General features: G+C 39.3%; 1 protein-coding gene across 1 annotated transcript; it reads right to left on the bottom strand.

Moving 5' to 3' along the window:
- Positions 1-8,157: 8,157 nt before the first annotated feature.
- ERH (ERH mRNA splicing and mitosis factor) lies at positions 8,158-23,079 on the bottom strand. The gene is made up of 4 exons (XM_082648897.1): positions 22,957-23,079; positions 19,261-19,348; positions 15,089-15,209; positions 8,158-8,668 (listed from the first exon to the last, which is right to left on the bottom strand). The coding sequence occupies exons 1-4, from the start codon at positions 22,957-22,959 to the stop codon at positions 8,566-8,568; spliced, it is 315 nt and encodes a 104-aa protein (XP_082505023.1). The 5' UTR covers positions 22,960-23,079; the 3' UTR covers positions 8,158-8,565.
- Positions 23,080-23,467: the final 388 nt, after the last annotated feature.

Below are 23,467 nucleotides of genomic sequence, written 5' to 3'. Positions count from 1 at the left end.
AGGTGGGTTTTTGTCATTTGTAACAAGAAAGAAGACAACTGACTAACTGATGCAGTCACACTGAGGCAGGCAAGTTAGGAAACTTGGAGTGAGACAGCTGAGAGCTGACTTAGGGCAGACCTAGGGCACTGGGAATGGTGATTAGGGCCCAAATAGGAGAACATATGAGAACTGAAAGCAGGGGTCACATAGGACTATCTTATTCATCATTCTATCCCCAGACGTTAACACTGTGTCTGGCACATAGTAGTGGAAATGAATGAATGAAGGCAGGGAGACAAAGGAAAAGCAAGACTTGCTGACTGATAGGACATAGAAAATGAGAAAGAGGGAGAAATAAATCGTACTCTGGTCTCAGGCTTGAATGGCTGGCTTGCAGTCCTATTCAAGACAGGAAATGCTGCTTTGGATGGGGTCAAGGGGAAGGGTGATGAGTTTGGTTTTGAATTACTGGCATGTGTTTTCAAGGAGTGGCTAGTCTTAGGGAACAGAGATGTTAACCTGTCTACATGAGTTCATCTCTGTCATTGGCCTCCTTAGCTCTGACCATGTAACTGAGGGACGCAGCTACACGTACTCAAAGTCTATTTACTCGGCTAGAGAAAGACCTAATTTGGCAAATAGGCAATGACCACAACTGCCTTGGGACCTGGTGGTCCTTGATTAGGAATGGTCTAAAATTAGCATGACAAAAATCAGCTGTCCAGTGTCAGCCTAATGAGCCCTTCTGACTCCCAGCATGATTCTCCAGCGTTCCCGGTATGACAGCTTACACCCAGCCAGACTGGGGAAGATTATGGAGGCAGTCGAGAAAAGTTTGAAACTGGGTATTGAGAAAACACATTTGCTTTCCTCTAACAGGAACAATGTGTCAAATGCAAATACCCACACTCAGGCTGGGTGTAGCTGGCAGCTTTTTAAAAACTGGTGTTGGAAAGCTGTCAGAGGTGGGAAATGCCCCCTTTTAGATTGACACTCTGTGTCCACCCAGAAGCAGTCTAGGGAGATGGTTAAGCAAAGGTTGTTAAATTCTACCAGAATTTAGTTTGAAGGGCTGACTCTGTTTACATTCCTGAGCAAAGCTCATTAACACGTGTCAGAAATGCAGCTTCAGTGGCTCCAAACATCCCAAGCTGCTCCCGGGCCTGCGGGAACGCCAGCCTGACACAGCATAGCTAGCTAGGCTTCCTTGTAAGCTCTTCTGCCACGGTGGCCAAAATGTGCAGGGCAAAGCCTTCTTTTGTGACCCACATATGTCCTGCTTTAAGAATTCAGCATGCCCTCTTCCGAGCTCAGGTTTCGAGGAGGGAGCTGGGCAGGTGGAATGGAGTAGTGAACATGAGGTGCTGTAAATGGCCAAGCACTACATACACAGGGGTAAGGGACCAGTGCTCACTGCCAGCCTCACAAACGATCAGCATTACAGCTACCTATAGCCCACTAGCACAGTAGTGGCAAGATTGTAACTGTGCTATCAATTTTCTTTCAAGCTTTTCATTATGAGAAATTTCAGGCATATAAAAAGGCAAAGAGATTAATGCCCATCTCCCAGTTTCAACAATTATTAAATTATGACTAACCTTATTTCTTCTACATCATTCCACTGGATTATTTTGAAAAAAATCATAGATATTACATCATTTTATCTGTAAATATTTCAGTACATGCTCCAAAAGATAACAATTAAAAAAAAAAAGCACAATACCATTATCAAACCTAAGGAACTTCACAACAATTCCTTAACACTGATGGAATCGTATACTAGTGAGCAAAGGGGGCTCCCGCACTCCCATCTCCTTTACCCTTCATCCCTCAAGGAATTATGTGTCAAATGCAAAGGAACAAAAAAGGAAAAAGATCAAAGCAAAGCAAGATTGTGCCCACACTAGGATCATCACCAATATCTTAGCAACTCTAGTATGTTTAAAACATTTCTTGAAATAGGCTAAAAGAGAAGTTAAACAGCAGCCCTCACATTTTTATCAGACCTTTTGGCATTTCCCAGTGCTGCAAGGACAGCCCATTAGAGAACCAAGAAGTGCTGGGAGGTGAACCAGATTCTTCGGCTGGTCGGCTGCCATAGGGTCTCAGGCCTCTACTAAGGTACAGGGATAACTTCACGGTAACGTGAATTTTTTAGACTTCTTTCTGGAAGTGTTGTTTTAATAACAGTATTAAATATTTCTGGGGAATACATTTTGTTAAACTACACCATATATAGAGAGAGAAAAGTGCACAAAACTCTAGGAGTTTGTTTTGTAGTAACAGTTGTTACTTACTGAGCTCTACATTTATCTTGAGGATTAAGTTAAACAGTAAAAATGGCACTAAAAATGGGACGTAAACAGCATGACAGCCATTAGGGCAGCTGGTCATGTAAGTGTTTACCATGTGAAATCATCTTTGTGGAAGAGCAGAGTGAGAGGGGCCTCTCCATGAGTGGCCTAGGTGGGAATCAGAACTAAGTGGGGAGATGTCTGTGCAGAGGGTAGCCAGGTGGTGGCTGTCAGAGCCCAGTGGGGCGAAGAATCTGTCCACGTGGGGAGCCTGAGTGACCGTCCTAGCCATGGGCTCTCAGGACAGCATGCTCCATGCTGATACCAACACCGGCTCAATGGTGGGTGGTCCCTTGAAGCACTGCTACAGAATCCCCCTATCTAAGATGGTCAGTTGCTGGAATTACTGGGCAATATTACAGAGATGGTCGCTGTTCATGTACAGGTCACATAGGCCTCAAATGCTCTGCTGTTTTAAGTAGTGACCATCAGCCTTTTACATGAAGGAAAGATGTAATTTCTCAAACCAAGTACTTGAATAGACCCAGAGGGCCTGGCTCAGAGAAGCCCCCAAATACTGGGGTATCAAGGCTTTCCGTCTTAAATCCCTTAGCGTTGTACCAGGACCTCATGCTAAAGAGCATTTGCCTCATTAGTACCTGTACCTTCAAATCCTTTAGTAACACCCCGCTGAAGGGAGAATGAGGCTAACTCCCCTTCTGTCAGTACAACTGCCACTTCCCATTGGGATTTTAAAATTTTTTATTTATCTATCTATCTATCTATCTAAATTTAGGCTGCGTCAGGTCTTAGTTGTGGCACACGGGATCTTTTGTTGCGGCATGCAAATGCTTAGTTGTGGCATGCACGTGGGATCTAGTTTCCCAACCTGGGATTGAACCTGGACCCCCTGCATGGGGAGTGTAGAGTCTTACCCACTGGACCACCAGGGAAGTCCCTCCCACTGGGATTTGCTTAATCATTGGGAAGATCATTATGGTAATCCTTTCTGGAATTGCTTTGTAGGTGAAAGGAAGCGGGTGACCATGCTTCTAACAGGCTTCCGTGTTCACGGACAGTGTCAAGGACAAAGCAATCTCTGCAATCAATGGCCAGGACTTTGGAGAGAAGGGGCCCAGCATTGTCTGGTGCTCTTCAAACTGTTCATCCTGAAGCAGTACTAAAAGACTCAAACATATTCTTTCCCTCAAAGACTAGGGGGCAATATAGTTGACCAAGCCTGGGTGGGTCTTGGAACAGAGTAGATACTCCACCACAAATGCTAGTAAGTGAAGGTAGGAGTTAGCATCACCATGGCAACCCCTCCAACCTCAGGCTTCCGAGGAAGAAACCATGATCTACCCCATATCTCTTAAATTACAATCCAGAGACCTTAAATTCAAACATCTGTTGACAAGGACACAGGGCCCATCTCAGTTACGTGATGTAATCAGTTCTCATTAGCCTTCTCTCTACTCTCCTGAAAAGCATAAAGTTACCTCTGGCACAGAAGAGGCTTTTAAACCAAGCTCTTCACAATATGCCTGAAATTGAACATCCTGTTGAAGCGCTGAATTACAGAACAGAAAGGCGTGTGCTAGGTAAACTGACACAGGACCTCTAAATGTAGCTGAAGGGATTACTATTTTCTCCAAAGGTAAAATATCTTTCTTAGCTCAGGCTTACAAGTCAAACTATGTAGTGGAGGAGACAGGAAAGCGAATCACTAAGAAATTATCATCCTCTACGGTTTCTTTCACTGAAATTCCCCAGACCATCAACTAGCTTCTTCCAATCTCTCCATCTCCCAATTGTCCTCTTGATTTCAGTCTCTCAGCCCCTCCTTATCTCTTAGCCCATCTTTCACTTGCCTTTGTGTCTAGTCCAGAGCTCAGTTAGCCTTTTGATAGTATGCTTGTTACCTGTGATCCCTTGTCACCTTAACTCTCCCCTCCCCCACCCTAGAATTCCTCCCATAACAATTTTATATTGTTTCTTGTACTAAATTTATGCTCTCATCTACCCTCTACTAGATGGTGAGATTTATACTAAGATCATTCTTTGTTCACTTTTGTAGCTAATTATGTACTTCACAATGTTTAGTCAGATTCACTATTTACTATACATCTAATACACACCAGGCACTTTGCTATGTTATCTCCTGGAAAGCAGTGTGGTGTAGGATATCTTGCCTCTCAACGTGTGGGCACCTGGAAGTTTGTTAAAAATGCAGAATGTCGAAGTCCACTGACCTAAATCTGCATTTTAGGTGCAGATTTAGGTGCAAGAGGTATGCAACATTCAGAATGAGAGGTAGTGCTGGCACATCAGAACCTCCCGAAAAGTTTTTCACTTCATATATTTTGAGTTCCATTATTGAGTGGCATATTTAAGATTATGTCTCTTGGTAAATTTACCCTTTTATGATTATACAACATCCCTCTTTACCCCTGGTAACATTCCTCATTATGAAGTCTGCTTTTGTCTGATACTGACTATATAGGTCAGTTTCTTAAGCTTAGTGTTTGCATGGCATATTTTTCCCCCATCTTTTTACTTTTTTTTTTTTTTGCGGTACGCGGGCCTCTCACTGTTGTGGCCTCTCCCGCTGCGGAGCACAGGCTCCGGACGCGCAGGCTTAGCGGCCATGGCTCAAGGGCCCAGCCGCTCCGTGGCATGTGGGATCTTCCCGGAACGGGGCACGAACCCGCGTCCCCTGCATCGGCAGGCGGACTCTCAACCACTTGCGCCACCAGGGAAGCCCCCCCCATCTTTTTACTTTTAACCTGTTTTTATACTTTTATATTTAAAGTGGGTTTAGCATATAGTTGTGTCTCGCTTTATTGATCTAGTCTGACATCCCCAATCTTTAAATTTAAGGGTTAAAACCATTTACATTTAATGTAATTACCAGTATGATGGGGTCTAAATCTACCATTTTGCTATTTGTTATCTATTTGACCACCTGTTGTTTCTTCTGGGGGTCCTGGAACAGAGTAGATACTCCACAACAAATGCATGTGGGTGAGAGGGAGTTAGCTTTACCATGGCAATCCCTCCAACCCCAGGCTTCCACATTATCCTGCCTTCTTTTGAATTGAGGGTTTTTTTTTTTTTAAGTGATTGCAGTCAGGTTTACAGTATCTTTCACTTTTCACAGTACATCTTCAAATATTATACCACTTCATGTTGGTGTTAAAAATCTCTCAAGCATGTATTTCCATTTCGCCCTACTGTCCTTTACACAATTGTTGTTTAATTCTAGATGTTACAAACACACAGTACATCTTTAAACAGTAAATTATCTACTAGAAAATTTAAAAACGAGAAAAAAGTCTAGTGTATTTGCCCACATATGTACCATTTCTGGTGCTTCTCATGTTGTTGTGTAGATCCAAGTTTGTTTTTATTTTCCTTCTGCCTGAGGAACTTCCTTTAACATTTCTTGTAGTACAAGTTTGCTAGCAACCAATTATCTCAGATTCTGTTTGTCTGAAGAGTCTTTTATTTTGCCCTTTTTTTTGAATATGTCCAATGAATACAGAATTTTAGGTTGACAGTTTTTTCTCTTAGCATCAAAAAAATGTCATTCCATTCTTCTGGCTTGTATAGTTCCGGATGAGGATTCTACTGTCATTCTTGTTTGTTCCTCTGTATGCAAATCTGCGTTTTTCCTCTGGCTGCTAAGATTTTCTTTCTTTTTGTTTTAACATCTTTATTGTAGTATAATTGCTTTACACTGTTGTTAGTTTGTTGTATAACAAAGTGAATCAGCTATATGTATACATATATCCCCATATCCCCTCCCTCTTGCGTCTCCCTCCCACCCTCCCTGTCCCACCCCTCTAGGTGGTCACAAAGCACCGAGCTGATCTCCGTGCTATGCGGCTGCTTCCCACTAGCTATTGGTTTTACATTTGGTAGTGTATATATGTACATGCCACTCGCTCACTTTGTCCCAGCTTACCCTTCCCCCTCCCCGTGTCCTCAAGTCCATTCTCTAGTAGGTCTGCGTCTTTATTCCCGTCCTGCCCCTAGGTTCTTCATGAACTTTTTTTTTTTTTTAGATTCCATGTATAAGTGTTAGCATATGGTATTTGTTTTTCTCTTTCTTCACCCTGTATGACAGACTCTAGGTCCATCCACCTCACTATAAATAACTCAATTTCATTTCTTTTTATGGCTGAGTAATATTCCATTGTACATACGTGCCACATCTTCTGTATCCATTCATCTATCGATGGACACTTAGGTTGCTTCCATGTTATTGTAAATAAATATGGTTATTGTAAATAGAGCTGCAATGAACACTGTGTACATGACTTCTTGAATTATAGTTTTCTCAGGGTATATGCCCAGTAGTGGGATCACTGGGTCATATGGTAGTTCTATTTTTACTTTTTAAGGAACCTCCATACTGTTCTCCATAGTGGCTGTATCAATTTACATTCTGACCAACAGTGCTAGAGAGTTCCCTTTTCTCCACACCCTCTCCAGCATTTATTGTTTAGATTTTCTTTCTTTATCACTAGTTTTTAGTTATTTAATTATGATATGTGTGTGTTTTATTTATCATACTTAGGGTTAGTTGAGCTTTGTGAATCTGAGTTTAGAGTTGTCATCAAATTTGAAAATTTCTGGCATTATTTCTTCAACATTTTGTTCTCTCCACATCCTCCTTTTTCCTGAGACTCTCAATTATACATTTTAGACAATTTGTTATTATCTTACAGGTCACTGAAGCTTTTTTCCCCCGATTTCTTTCTATGCTTCAGTGTTTAAGTTTCTATTGCTCTAACTTCAAGTTCATCGCACTTTTATTCTGCAGTGTCTATAATCTGTTGGGCTTTAAAAAAAATTCTTATTTATTTTTGGCTGTGTTGGGTCTTCGTTGCTGCGCGTGGGCTTTAACTAGTTGCAGCGAGCGGGGACTACTCTTTGCTGAGGTGCGCGGGCTTCTCACTGCGGTGGCTTCTCTTGTTGCAGAGCATGGGCTCTAGGTGCATGGGCTTAGCTGCTACGCAGCATGTGGGATCTTCCTGGACCAGGGCTCAAACCCATGTCCCCCGCACTGGCAGGTGGATTCTTAACCACTGTGCCACCAGGGAAGCCCAATCTGACTTACTTTTGGATCTATATTTTTTCCTGAGAACATTTTAGCTTTAAAAATTAGCTGATTCACAGTGAAATATTAACTAAAGCTACACATATAATTTCATTCTGCATAAAACAAAACAGTTAAAGCTCTAATGTGGAAGTGAGGGCGGGGACAAGGGAGATATGAGGCCAGTCATGAAGCCTCCGAAAAAACTGCCGATCTTATAGTGTGTAAAGATATTATTTGCTATTGGTGAAGTGTGATAATAGTAGAATCAGGGAATGTTCTCATATATGACTGGAGGTACAATGTAGTGTATGTTCAAGTCACAATGTGACCACAATCTTTACACTAAAACCAAGATTATCTTGTACTTCTCTGTGGTCTTTCCCTCACCCTCATAGCTTCTATACAGGGGTGGTAATCAGCATTCAACTGCTGAAGGCTATGAGAAGGCACAAGGACCTTCCAGAAGAAGTACATCACCAAAGCTAAGGAATTAACCTGGCTGCTGCTGTAGATAAGCTATGTCCCCAGAAAGAGCTTCATAATGTTTGCATCAACAGTCCTTGGAGATACAACTGAGATTCACTTACAAGGATGGAAAATGAGGTAAAAGCTCTTTAGCTTCATATAAGCCACAGCAAAACAAATTCAGCACATATATAGGTTTTCTTCAAATTCACTGCGTAGCAGGCTACTGGTCTAGAAACTGATAATGCTTTGGCAAGAAAATCCAATTCAGTTGAGAGACAAAAAAAAAAAAAAAAAATCACTCAGGGGGAAAATATAACTAAAGGACATTTATTTGTTTCTCACTAAGACTTTGTCTTGAGGACATAACTAAGCCGCGTAACCACCCCCACCCTGATTTGAAGAAGGGTTAGTACAGTGAATGTTATAAAGCAGATACGAACAGTCTGAAGGACTGGAACCAACATTAACTGACAAAAACCAACTTCCACCTAAATCATCATAAAAATGTTTAAGTAAAAAAAAAAAGGAGTGGAGAGAAGGGGGCAAAGGGGGTTTCAGATTGAACAAGATCCTATTTTATCTAATACATTCAATCCTGGCTAGAGTGTACCAAAATGGAAACAGGATTACTATAATACAAAACTTCTACTACAGCACACTGTACACACCTGTGTTCCAAGCCCACCCCCATCCCCCTAACGCTTCCAAACTCAACTATTTCCCGGCCTGTTGGGCCTGTCGACGAAGGAGCACGTAGATCTTCTCTTTAATCCAGTCTTTGTTATAAGGCTGGTATGTCTGGGTATCAGCTCGGTAACTGAGGAACAGAAAGGTAATAAGAAAAGTTACAATGGTCAATTACTGTCACGTTTTAAAAACCTGAAATCATAACTGCCCAATGATGGCACAGATGTGCACATGTTCATACATGAACTTAATGAAAATGTAAAAGAGCGATTACATAACTGTTGAATTTTAAGCGATATGAAGTTTAGATCACCTAGTACTATCTTACAGCAGAAAAAGAAACCAAGGCCTAGAGATCTTAAGTTATATGTGTAATGTTACACATCTACTTCTTGACAAAGTATGACCAGAAACCATGTGTTCTTTCTCCTACATAGTTACTATTTTTATGGTTCTTTTAGTGATTAAAAAACAAAAATTGAACACTAATTCAAATTTGCTAAATTTACTTTGAATCAACTTAAAAAAAACAAACCTTTAACATGTTACTGCCACAAAGATTTCTTCCCTGAAAAGTATTAACAGGAGGAAATACTTTTATATACATCCAGTATTTTAGGATTTGCTTTTTAATATAAACAATGCTAGAGGCTGGGAAGGGTCTGGAGTACAAGGAGTAGCATTAGCAATGAAGCTCCACTAGGATTCCAGGGTTTTGGGAGTACAAGGCATCGACTTAATAGCCAAACCACTCAAGGTATCTTTAGAGGACTCAAAAAACAGAAACATTCCAGCTGACCTACAACTGAAATCTATCTGGTTAAGCAGTAAATTCATTTTTTTGGAGTTAAAAAAAACTAAAGCTATAGTATAAAAAAAGCAGACAATAAGTAAGCAGAGATTGCACAAATACAAGGCACATCACAGTGTTTCAAAGTCATGTGCACCATCTGGTGGAAACATCGCATGGCATTCAAGAGAGGCGAAGGATATAACTTGCCTTAAAAAAAAAAACAACAAAAAACCCTTAGGGATGCCCTAAAAAAATGAAATATCTAGTTTATCAATTATTGTTTCATTTTACCCAGAAGCCTCATTTTTTAGCTTCTCAGCAAAAAATTATATACGTAAATACAAATGATAGTAAATACCTATTAAGAAGTTGCCAACTGCTCGGTATTGCTTTAGGCACTCATCTGAATCAACTCACTTCATCCTGTTTACAACAGGATTGAGTGCCTAAAGCAATACCTAGCAGTTGAGTAGATAAAATTATTATCCTTTTTTTTATAAAGGAGGAAACCAAGGCTCAAAAAAGTTCAGTAACTTATTAGCTAAGTGACTTCAGGCAAGGAGTGAAAGCTTAAACACTCCTGACCAGAGTCCTTACCATGAACCACTAAGCTAGAAACCTATGACCCAATTTTTGAAGAAAAACAAACTCCGAAGTAGGAATGCCTTACACCATTATCACATTCTTTCCCTGAATGGCAAGGTCAGAATCTGGTTTATTAAAAATGCATGAGCTTTCTACTTTTACAAAACATTTGGCTTTTTACTAATGTCCTTTTGTTACAATGAGAAATACCCTAAAAAGTAAACCAATGTTCTTTGACTATCCTCTGTTCATATGTCCTAATTAAATAAGTGCTAATCTAGTCTACTCCAAGGTAGGGCAGAATAGACTACAATATTTATATTAACACTGGAACAAAAATAAAAAAGGAAAAGAATTTTTCAGAACTATAATATCTGGGTGGGACAGCCTTATTTAGATCATTCACCCCACCAAGATCACTTCAGAATCCATCAACTTGCATGCTATTTTCCAACGTAAGAAATAGTTAATAATGCCTTCTTTATGGAAAGCTGTATGTTGATGGCTGTTAACTGACACTTGAAAATGAGACAATTAAATGTTAAGTACATTAATAAAATCCTTAGCTGTTGGTACAGATAAATCATTTAGCCTACTATTATGGTCAGTAAGTGCAGGTTTAGGGACTTCCCTGGCAGTCCAGTGGTTAAGACTCCACGCTCCCAATGCAGGGGGTGTGGGTTTGATCCCTGGTCAGGGAACTAAGATCCCACATGCCCTACAGTGTGGCCAAAAAAGAATAAAACTAAGTGCAGGTTTATGCAAGAACAGAAGCTGTGGATCTGAGCAGGGAAATCAGCTGGGGTCTTCACTGATATCAAGCTGTCTTCCTGATTAGGAAGGAGTACCTTCCTTATTACAATAACTAAGGATAAAAATGTCCCTCTGTCTCTAAGCAAACAAGAAAAGCCCTCATCTTCGAAAGGCCAACAGGCTGTTATCTTAATCTTTAAAAAAGCCTATTTAAAAAAGAAAAAAAAATGAAAAAACAAAAAAAACCACCTTACAGATCACAGAACTGTGAAGAAATCTGTACTCTGATTTCAAATATATGAAATATAAATCCTTCATGAATAAATTTTACTATTAATGCATGGTCAGTTTGTTTTGGGTTTAATTATGTCAACAAAGTATCTTATTTATTCCATTCTTCCTCTACTGGTTTAAGAATAATTAAAAATGTCTTGCCATTTAAACTTAATACAAGCAACAAGTACACAACAATTACAAACCAAAAATGAACTTAATTCTTGGTCTGAGGCCAATTCTTGGCCAAGTCACAATCCCTGATTAAGGAGAGGGGCAGGATGTGCTGTCATAGGAAATGCCATGGCAATAGGTGACCTCTTTGGAAGCAATTTTGGAAATCTTATTTCTCTGGAACATTCAAATAACAAAGTCATATGAGCAAAATGGTTCTAAATCCAAATTTGATTCTGAAAGTTTTCAAAGGCCAAAAGTTCAACATTAGAGATAGAAACATAAATAGCTACAGTTTACAGTTTTATAGACAATTAAAAACTATAGATTACCATTAATCTCTCTTTTATACTATCTGAACTGCTACAGCTTAGAAGGAATTATCTATAATAATTAAATAATTATTGTAATATATATAATTGTATATAATATATATAATTAAAGATGTATTTCCTCTGTTTTGCTTTAATAATGCAAGTATTAGAAATCATTTTAGCATACTAGACGTAGTTTCTGGTTTACACTTAATGGCACGAAGTTAGAAACGTTATGTTCTATCACTAATGACATACCTGTAGTATGTCCCCATAAAAGCTACTATTTTACTCTGTGTAACTTTCACTGTCAAAAAACCAACATAACACCTCTTTATTCGTTAACAGTACGATTTAACTCACTTGTGAAATTTGAAACTATCATTCTACTTGGGGCAAATTTTAAAGAACCAACCTCCTCATTGTAATTAAAAATAAAACCCTGCCTGATGTCAACCTAGTTAAAAATGAAGTTCCTGCCATATACCTGATACTGCTGTGCTAAGTAAGCACTGCATCCTCACCAGTAGTCCTGTAAGGCAGATGTATCTAAATTTTACAAATAAGCAACCTGAGGTTTAGCAGTATTAAGCTAACTTGCCCAAGGGAGCTAGCAAATGACAGAGCCAGGATTCAAACTCAGCTATGTCTAATCCTAAAACTCCAGTTAGATCTTAACCATAACCTCCCAAGGTTGTAAGTAATTCCCCATCTGCTGCGAATGAGTGCCATATCCCAAACCATCAGGATTAGATACCCAATGTCTCAATAAGTGATTTTTATAGAATCAGAAAGACAGCCATTAATTTTTAAAATAAAATCAACAATTCATTTAAAGAATGAAATGAGAATATGCACACTAGCTCTGTTAAAATTTTAAGTTCCAACTGAAACATCCAATGTTTAAGTTCAAGTGTGAATATTTCACCAAATACACCTAGAACATATATTAAAAAACAAAAACAAACAAAACTCTCCATCAGTATAAAAATAATATAAAATACCCACAGCTTAATCAGATAAATAATATCAAAGATTTCTGAGAATACAAGACACTGCAAAATTTAGCATGAAAGAAGTCATATTAGATTCTTTCACTTTTATTTAGACCATCCTATCATTTCCGACTGTAGCTCTGTAATGCAAATGAGAGAAAAGGAAGATTACCAATAATTTTAAAAAGCTATGCCTCAAATCATATTATATTGACGACATGTATTTTAACAACCAATATTTACTCAATACCAACTATGTGCCAAATACTATTCTAGGCACTGGGGATACAGCAGTGAACAAAAACAAAGCTCCCTGTTCTCAAATTCTAGAAAGTAAATAAACACATTACTGGTGATTTCATATCCACTAGATGATCCTGCCAACATCTGGGCCTCTCAGTTCCTTGAACTCCTCTCCTCCAATGATCTCATCCCCTGCCCTTCCTTGGCCAGATCCCTATACCTTCTCACTACCAGCAACTTCAATCTCCCAATTTCAAGCACCTCGTTCTCTGATCACTACTTCCCAATACCCCACCTTCAACAATCCTTTGACCCCACTGTGACCTGTAATTAATTGATCCTACCTGTCCCCACGCCATCCCAACCCCTACATGGTCATTCAGTCCTTTGCATTAATACTCCCTTGCATACATCCTCAGCTGTTAGCAAAATCTCTGCTGATTCTCTACCTGTAGAGACTCACCTGTAACCATTCAGGTTTAGAGTGACTAGGAAAAACCTATTTATCACATGATTAATTTAACTTCATTATCAAGTACCTCTTAAACCACACATTCCCTAATCCCTTCACCCTCCTAGATAATTTCTTACCTCTTTTCACAAGCCTCCGACACCTCCTCCCTCACCCTTAATTTCAAATGGTGTCCTTCTTCCTATTTTCCTGAGGTAACTAAAGCAATTAGAAAACAACTTCCCCAAGCTTCCACCATATCTGCCCATCCTTCCTACTTTACTATTAACGTACTGTCCAAGATCCTACCTAAAGCCATCAATTTTCCCCTCTCTACTATATCATCCCAACAGCCTGCAAACTTACCATTATTTCTCTCAGCTTAAAAACAAAATTAAAGGGAAAGAAAAAGTATTCCTTTCTCTAGCTATAACCCCATTTCTCTGCTCTGCTTCTGAGCTAAATTCTTCAAAAAAGTTGTCTGTGTTGGCTGCCTACAATTTCTCTCTTCTCATTAACTTAAACTCACTGGACTATATAAAGATTTTACTCCTGTCACACTACCAAAACTGCTCTGGAAGTCACCAAAAACTTCCACACAGCTAAACCAAGAGTCAGTTCTCAGTCCTCATTAATTTGATCTACCAATAATATGAAGTACTTTTGAGTTGGCTTCTAGGATATCGCCCTCTCTGCCCCACCAAATTCATCTCCCTCCACTCTCCCCTCACTTATTCTTCTGCAGCTTCACAGGGTTCCTTTTAACCTGATTTATTCACTGCTCAATCCCCAGTGCCTAGAACACACATGGTACATAGTTGGCACTTCATAAATATTTGTTAAATGAATATGTATGTGTCTCTTTCTGTGTGTGTCAGGCAATAAACAGATCAACTATAGTCATTACAAACCAACATAGCGTAATATATATAGCTCTATTGGCCTCAACAGTTTTCTGAGTTTTTATATTAAAATAATAAAATTATAAACACATATCATTAAAGACCAGAACTGGATCACCTGAATGTTCTGAATGAGCAAAATGAAATGGCTATAAGTGAAACACAATGAAGAGATGCAGAAAACAAAACTCAAAAATTGCAAGGAAATGCTTATTTTCACCAGCAATCTTTGGTGTGACGGCAAGTCCAGGCTTGGCTCCAGTGGTGATCCAGGAAATGGCTCAGAGTAGGACCTATATGTTTTTCACCACTGAAAAATATTTTTTTCTTCTAGCAGTGTCTGGCATGTAATAAACATTAAGGCATCTGGTGACTGAAGATCTCATTATAAGGTACTTCCATTTTCCCTTTTAAAATTAGCTGTACTTATACTCAGGCTCTTGTCCAAAAATGTTGAGGAGACTGAGTAAGTATTACAGACTCACTTGCTCCTTAGTAATAGTGGTGATAAGTAATTATCGAAATAAATTATAACAAGCATAATATGTTAGAAAAAAATTTTAATTTGACAAACCTCTGAGAATAGAAAACATAAGGGTCTATAAAAAAAAATCTCATTCTAACATGCCAAAATATACTTGATTAACACTGGGTGGAATTAAAATTACATTCCATTTCAGTCCTATATATATTTACATTCTAAAAATAATGTCATGAAAACAGAATAATCTTAGTTTTAATCCAAAGCCAACTGCTTTAGGATAAAGACTATAATGGGGAAAAAAAACTAAGAAAAAGATTATTAAGTTTAAGGAACAAAGTTCTCAAAGTTGATGCATACTAACTGCATCAATTAGCAAAGTTCTTTAGATTTTCCTGTGCCTTTAGCTTTATGGTGACAACTTAATTTATGAGCCACATGCAGAAGAAATATTAATTAATACATAGTAAGCAAAACACAAAGATCAGTGTCAGGCAGAGTGAGTTCCCAACACCATAAATCGCCTCAAACAAACAAACAAACAATAGAAAAGTACAATTTAAGAGATATGGTGGCTAATACTTACACAAGGCAGCTGAGGTCTGCCAGGTCATCAATGAAGTCAAATAACTGACTGATATCATAAGTGATAGAGGGGCTGTTGGGATTCATTCTCTTCAGATGTTCTTCATACATTTTACAAACACCTAAGAGGGAGGAGAAAACCAAGATCTTACAATTATATGAACTTTAGATATGAGTAGTGTTATATGCTAATATCGTAATATTTATTTTTATCAAGTTGGGCTGGGAAAAGAACAGTAAGTTGATCACTTTTGTTTTCACTGTTGCCACTAGCAAATTTTTAAAAATTTTATAAATTCACCAGAATGTTGGTATTTTGTGCCTTAATAATAAAACTTTTTTTTTTTTTGGCTGCACCGCGCACAGCTTGTGGCACTTAGTTCCCTGACCAGGGATCGAACCTGGGCCCCCTGCCGTGGAAGCGCAGTGTCCTAACCACTGGACCGCTGGGGAATTCCGACAGTGTGTGTCTTAGCAGGTTTTTCAACAAATAAATATGTTCTATCCTGTACATACAGGTCTTCATGTACCTCTAAATTGACTTCATAAATTTCCTAAGAAAAAGTAATATTCAACCACAGAGTTGTCAAAAGCTATCTTAGTAAGGGTTTTTTTTTTTTTTAAGTTTTAGTTATTTTATTTATTTATTTATTTATTTATTGGTTGAGCCAGGTCTTAGTTGTGGCTTGCCAGCTCCTTGGTTGTGGCATGTGAACTCTTAGTTGTGGCATGCACGTGGGATCTAGTTCCCTAACCAGGGATCAAACCCGGGCCCCCTGCATTGGGAACACAGAGTCTTATCCACTGCGCCAACAGGGAAGTCCCTTAGTAAGGGTTTTTGATTGGTACTGATACACACACTGTGATCAGAAACATCATTCATAAGTTCCTGAATAGAAAGGGTGAAATGGAAAGGAAGTAAAAACCTTTCACAATGAAGGAAATTTCATTGTCGCACTGACTCACAGTTACCATCATACTTAGCGGTGAAAGACTGAATGCTTTCCCACTCAGATGAGAAGAACACTAGAATATCCGCTCTTGCCACTCTTATTCAACATTGTATTGGAGGTTCTAGTCAGGTTGATTTGGCAAGGAGAAGAAATAACAAGCATTCAGATTGGAAAGGAAGAAGTGTACCTATCTCTATTCACAAGTGACAAGATCTTATATACAGAACATCTTAAGGAAACTACAAAACACAAACTATTAGAACTAATAAATGAGTGCAGCAAGACTGCATGATATAAGATCAATATACAAAAATCAATATTTCTATATCCCAACAATCTGAAAATGAAATAAATAGCATCAAAAAAGAATTCTTATGAATAAATTTAATAAAAAAGATGCAAGACACACACTGAAAACTATAAAATGTCACTGAAAGTAAAGATTTAAATAAATGGAATGCTATCTCATGTTCATGGAACGGGTGACTCAGTATCAAGATGGTCATACTCCCCCAAATGATCTATAAATTTAATGCAATCCATATCAAAATCCGAGGTACTTTTGCAGAAACTGAGAAGCTGATCTTAAATTTGATACAGAAATACAGGGGTCCAGGATAGTCAACAATACTGAAAAAGAACAAAGTTGGAAGACTCACACTTCCTGATTCCAAAACTTATTACAAAACTACAGTAATCAAGACAGTGTGGTACTGCTTATGCATAAAGACAGGCACACAGATTAATGGAATAGAAGCAAGAGTCCACAAATAAACCCTCACATCTATGGTCAACTGCTTTTCGACAAGGAGACCAAGACAATCCAATGGACAAAGAGTAGTTTTATTAACAAACGGTGCTAGGACAACTGTACATTCACATGCAGAAGAAAGAACTTGGAGACATCTCATGCCATGTAAGAGATGGATGAGTAGGTGGAGCACAGGGGATTTTTAGGGTAGTAAATGGTCATTACACATGTCAAAATCCACAGAATGTTCAAAGCAAACATTAACGTAAACTATAGACTTTAGTTATTAATGTATCAGTATTGATTCTACAATTGTAACAAACGTATCAAACTAATCAGGATATAAATAATAGGGAAAACTGGGAAGGGGTGGGAAGGAAGCAGGGGTATGATAGAACTGCACTTTCTAACCAATTTTCCTGTAAACCTGAAACTACTCTAAAAAAAATTAAATCTATTAATTTTAAAAAAGGGATGCGGGGAGGGAAAGCTCTGTATTCCAGAGGAATATTAACTACTATAACGAAGAAAAATAAGAAAGAAAATTACCATTTGGCAACCACCATGTGAGAACTGATTCCAGTATTTCCATTTTAACTTTTAAAATGGAAAATAAACCACCATTTCTAATTTTAAAAGAAAAGAAAAAAAAAAGAGCTATCAAGCCACAAAAAGACATGGAAGAACCTTAAATACATACTGCTAAGTGAAAAAAGCTAGTCTGAAAGGGGTACATATGGCAATGATTCCAATTCTATGACAAGGCAAAAACAATGGAGGCAGCAAGGAGACCAGTGGTTGCCAGGCAGCAGGGATGGGGTGAAGAGGGATGAACAGGTGGAGCACAGGGGATTTTTAGGACAGTGGGCCTATTTTATATGATACTCTAATGGTAGATACATGACATTCTGCATTTGGCAAAACCCACGGAACTGCATAACACAAAGAATGAACTCTAATGTAAACTATGGACTTTAATAATAATGTATCAATACTGGTTCATCAACTGTAACAAATGTAGCATACCAATGCAAGATTTATTAATAGGGGAAACTGGGGTTAGGGAGAAGTATATGGGAACTCTCTGTACTTCCTGTTCAATTTTTCTTTAAACCTAAAACTGCTCTAGAAATAAAGTGTATTCATTAAAAAGACAGTGTAGGGGCTTCCCTGGTGGCGCAGTGGTTGAGAGTCCGCCTGCCGATGCAGGGGACATGGGTTCGTGCCCCGGTCCGGGAAGATCCCACATGCCGCGTAGCGGCTGGGCCCGTGAGCCATGGCCGCTGAGCCTGCGCGTCCAGAGCCTGTGCTCCACAACGGGAGAGACCACAACAGTGAGAGGCCTGCGTACCACAAAAAAAAAAAAAAAAAAAAAAAAAAAAAAAGACAGTGTAGGTACAAAGTCTACCTTAATGGCAAGTAAGGATATCAGCAGAGGAAGGGACCTAAGAAAAGAACAAGAGCCTTGCTCTTCTAGAGCAGAATCTGATGGCAGGATCAGGAAAGCGTAGAAGCTGTCTCTAATTACTAGAAGTAGCTTTTTTCCCCCCACAGGTCTACCCATTGTTGGTTTTAAATGAAGAGATTTTAAGTCTAACCCCGTTAGCTTCAGATAATCAACAAATTCAGGGACATGCCAGCAGCAAAAACACCGACTATAAAATCTTTATATGAAGTGAAGAATGTGCAATTTGCTAGACAGGGCGCAGGGTGGTTTACTTGATATAACGATTAAATGTAAACATGAACCCAATTTGTGATGATCCAATCTATGTGCTCTCATCTAATGGTTTACTGAGGGCTAATACTTCCCTTCAGGGTGGTGCCAACTAATCAAATGTACATGAAAGTATACTGATTTGGTTCCATTTGCCTTTATTCACTGAGCTAATTTTTTACTTTTTAACATTCTGATGGACCAGCTTTTAACATTTATTTGTTTAATAAGCAGACCATTAGGTTCTGTAGGCACTATTAGGTTCCTCGAGCCTGCCTTAACAACTCTATAGTGCTTGAGTTTAACCACAATATATAAGGAATACCTGTAAAATATTTACATAACACAGTAACAAAATAACATAACAAATAACAGAACATTTACATAACAATCAGAGGCTTGGGAAAGTCATTATATAATGAGCTTGATTAAAAAAACGTAAAGTAATATTTGCAACAGAAAAAGACAGTATATATAATTAATATTTCAAATATTCAACAAATACAGTCCTAAGTATCTACTTTCCTTGCTCAAATTAACAATGCAAGAAATCTGGAGGAAAACACAAACTCAAGACACCTGAGAGCTGCAGCACCTACCACTCTCACCCCGGGCCAGCGTCAACAAGCTGGTGTGGATGCTAGCGTAGGAATGGGGAGTCTCTACAGCCCAGCCCCCCCGACCCCCCAACACCTCCCCACCCCCGAAACAAACGCAAAGATTTCTACCCCTCGACTAGTGTTTAAACTTACCTTCCATGCATTCATTCACAGATTCGTAGTCAGCGTAAGTTCTGCCTTCTGGCCTCTTGGTAGGCTGTACCAGCAAAATGGTGTGAGACTGTGGAAAGAAAAGTGATTTCAATGTAAGTTTCCAACTCATATTTGAGGAATTCATAGTATGAGACAGAATCTCCATTCATGACAAATGATCACTGGTTATTAAAACACTATTAATCAGGGTGCTCCTTCTACAATACTTGTGCCTTTGCCCAAGTGTAGCACCAGAGGCTGGATTACCTTCTGTAGGGTCTCTCTTAGCCTCCCAGTCCTTAATGAGTGCTTTCTCCAACTTTTATTGCACTTACTGGCTGCAAGTACTCAGCATAAGCTACCTGTACTGTTTTTTCTCTTTTGCACCTATCTTCCTAGCCAGATTATAAACCTGCTTAGGTGTTCTATCTCCATTGGTCACTTTCTAGCTCTAGCCCTATTAAGTCCCTAATAAAAACAGATATGGGCTGATGAAAGGAGAGAAAAAGGAAAACACTATAATGACTGCAAGCACTGCATCAATCTATGTTCTTTTTCTAACTTTAGCACAACAGTGAAGTCACATCTTATCCAGGGATTAGACTCAAACATTAAGGCGTAAGATAAATTGGCAATATAAAATTAGTATATATAGTTAACATTACCCTAGAAAATCCATTAAATTATTCACCTAGTAGATGACTCACCTTAAGGGGCTATGTATTTTTAAACTCTGGAATCACACAAAATAGCTAGAGGATCACATTGTAAGAGATGTGAATAGGCCTAAAGAACAGCAGATAGACTTTTATCTTCCATCTCACCCTCAATGGGGAGCATGTTTTTGTTAGTGGGTCTATTTTAGGGTTTCTCAACCTTGGCACTACTACATTTGGGGCTGGAAGATTCCTTGTTGCAGAGGCTGTCCTGTGCATTGCAGGATGTTCAGCAGTATCCCTGGTCTATTCCCACTAAATACCAGTAGTACCTGCACTCCCACCCTCTCCTGGCCAAGCTGTGACCACCAAAAATGCCCCCAGACACTGGTCTGTTGAGGGTACAACCCCTTCCAATTTTTTGCCAAGTGTGTAAGACTTATTAAATAAATTCAAGTATGATGTAACCTCACTGTAAACCCAATCCTAAATCAAACTATTCATATTTTTCTCTTCTCTTCTGCTGTACTATTATTTTTGGGTAAAAAACAAACAAACAAAATCTCCTAATTACAGGAACCAAACTGTTTTGAAATGATCAGAATTTTTAACCACCAACAATCTGCAACTGAAATAGCTGATGCCTAGACTTTCTGAATAATTACCCCAAAAATAGTACTTTGAACACAATATGAAAAACAAAAGAATTTATCGTACTCCTCCCTCCCCATCAAAAATGGAGTCATTCTGATTAAAAGTTTGAGGATTTGAGATAAAACAAAACTTGATGACAAGAGATGAAAACTAATTCTCACCTATAATGGCCTGAACACAATCAAGGCCTTTCTTAAATAGTGAGTAAAAGCTAAAAAAAGCAGCATATTAGATTACGTGTTATTTATAAGTTTTTATAAGTCACCAGTAGTTTCAATAGGTCATATGTTGAGAAGAAAATTAATTTATAAACTACATTAGCATTCCTGCAAAAGGGCCTGCCCCATACACTAGCCATACCAGTTGCTACTATATTTTGTTCTTATTCTAATGCAAAATAAAGGATTAAGTCACTTAAAAGAGTAAAGATATGGGAATGGCTATACAGTATGCTTTTTATATCTACCCTTAAAGTGAACCTGAGCGAAGTTTACTGTTTTCAGTACTTACTGCCCAAAGACAAGGCTTAAAAATTAAGAACAAGAAATGACTAAATTTACAGAACTGTAGTCAAAATGATTATTATTCTTAAGTGACAGTGCCTTTCCGTCACCAGTTTAAGATCATAATACCTCTCAAACCAATTTTGGTCACTTTCTTCTTATTGGAGCCATTTTTGGAACCCTTTCGTTTTACTAAAAATCCAAATATATTTGCCCTATCAATTTTTTCCTTCTTCTGGACAGATTTGGTCCTGGCCTTCCTTACGGTACTCTTTCTCAGGGGAATGACCAGTTCCATATATATATATATATATATATACACACACACACACACACACACACACAGACACACACATACAAAACATAAGTACATATAGGCAAACATATATATATATTTATATTTGCCACAATAGGGAGATAACACTGTGAAACCTAAATCAGAAAAATAAAATTTATGCAGGATTACCTTAATAAAATCCTTATTCTCTGATTACCAAGTGGCTTTAATTCACTCTAATGAATAGTTAATCCGGCTTTGTTAACTTTTTTAAAGTCTCACAAACATGAACCCTAAGAATAGTCATTCTACTGTTGCAGAAATACTACAGTACATAACACTGGCTCTTTAGCTTCAAATGCTTCTCCCCAACTACCAAAAAAAAAAAAAAGAAATCGAAGCTGGTATCTTCAGTAAAGCAAAAGTACTTAAGACTTTTGAACCAATAATTGTTCCCTTTAAATACAAATTCCAATTTTTAATTCTACTTGACATAAGGAATTATCACTGATATTTGTTCAACGAGAATGGGTTGTTGATATTAACCGCTGTCATTTTCCCAGATTTTAATCTAAGCATTTTAATACAATACCAAATAGTGACATAAAAGGCACAGAAAGAAGGAAACTCAGAGATGAAATGACTTGCCCAAGGTCACATTGCCAGTTATAACAAAATAGGAACTGGAAACCCAGTCTTCTAATTCCTAGTCCTCTTTGGGAGATTATGTTGGGTCAAACATTGAAATTCAGAAAAGGACAACCTGACAAAGTTCCTTGTTAACATTAGCTGCATAATCTGTTAATAACTGCAGCAACCAGAAAACGAAAATTGCAGTGTGGAAGTAACCATGACTCCTCAGAATCCCTGTCTCCTTTTTGCGGATTACAAAATACACACACACAAGCAAAAAACAAAAAACCACAAACAACCCTTCCCACCCACTCCACTACCAACCCGGTCAGATTCTAAGGAACCTGGACCTTCAGCTGAACCTATCTTTCCCGCCTCCAGCCCCAAGAGAATATAAATAACGATAAGCACAGGATTAAGGGCTGAAAAAACAAAAAAAAACCCCACACCAAACCAGGCCTCTGGAGGTCTTAGAGAAGAGGAAAAATATTACATATTTTCCAAAAAAAGCAGAGCACAGAAAAACAAAAGGGAATAGCCGAGAGAGCACGCTACAAAGCAAAGACGACCCCTCCTGGCCCACACGCTGGGTGCAGTAGACTCAATCTGTCAGCTTTGGGACAGGATTGTCAGACATCCCTCGGCCATTGTTCCCACAGGAAGCTAGAGAGTTTGGAGGGAAAGGGCACCCTCCCCATGCCTGCCTCTACCAAGCAGCAATCGGGAGAAAGCGCATCCTCCGCACCGCACGCCTTGCCCGAGCCAGCCGGCGGGCGCGCAACCGCAGGGCGGACCCTGGCTCCGGGGCCTACCGCCAGGCCCAGCGTCTCCGCGGCGGGAAGGGGAAGGGTCGACCCACACGCCGGGGGGCCGAGCAGCTGCATACTCGCGCTGGACTGGGTGGGGAGAAGAGGTAGGGGCTGGGGTCACTCTGGAGGCTGGGGGCTCGGGGAGCCGGTTAGGCCTTTCTCACCATCGCGCCAAACGCTCGCTGCCGCCGCTGCCGACTCCGCCGCCGACTCCGCTGCCGCACACGAGTTTAGCCGCAATGTATCCAACAGCCAATCCCCGCGAGAGGAGCCGCCGGAAGTCGTCAGAAGGACACCGCGAAAGAACCTTTCGGACCATAGAGACTAACATATTTCCGGCAGCTAGAGCAGATACTGACTCTGTTTCAGCCATCTTGGAAAAGGGCGACGAGACCCACGGGGAATGTATCGGAACTTGAAAAAGAATCATTTTTTTTCAAGACGCTGTCTTCCGTACTCTCGTTATTATGCATGCGGCTAAATTGATCACTGGTATAGAGAGTGATACAAGTCATCTTTCAATGGCCCCACTCAAAAATGGCGGCAGTATAAGAATCCCGGGGCATAGGTCAGTTGTAACCCGGAAGTACCCTTCTAAAGGAGGGGGTGGTAGGGCAATCCGGAAGTGGAGTAATGAAGAGGTGCCACTTGGCGGCCATGGCAGCTGTAGTATCG

This window comes from Grampus griseus, assembly GCF_964374135.1.
Source record: "Grampus griseus genome assembly, chromosome: 2".
NCBI lineage: Eukaryota > Metazoa > Chordata > Mammalia > Artiodactyla > Delphinidae > Grampus > Grampus griseus.
The sequence above is the reverse complement of the archived record's forward strand: the minus strand, read 5'-3'. Positions and strand labels throughout refer to the sequence as shown.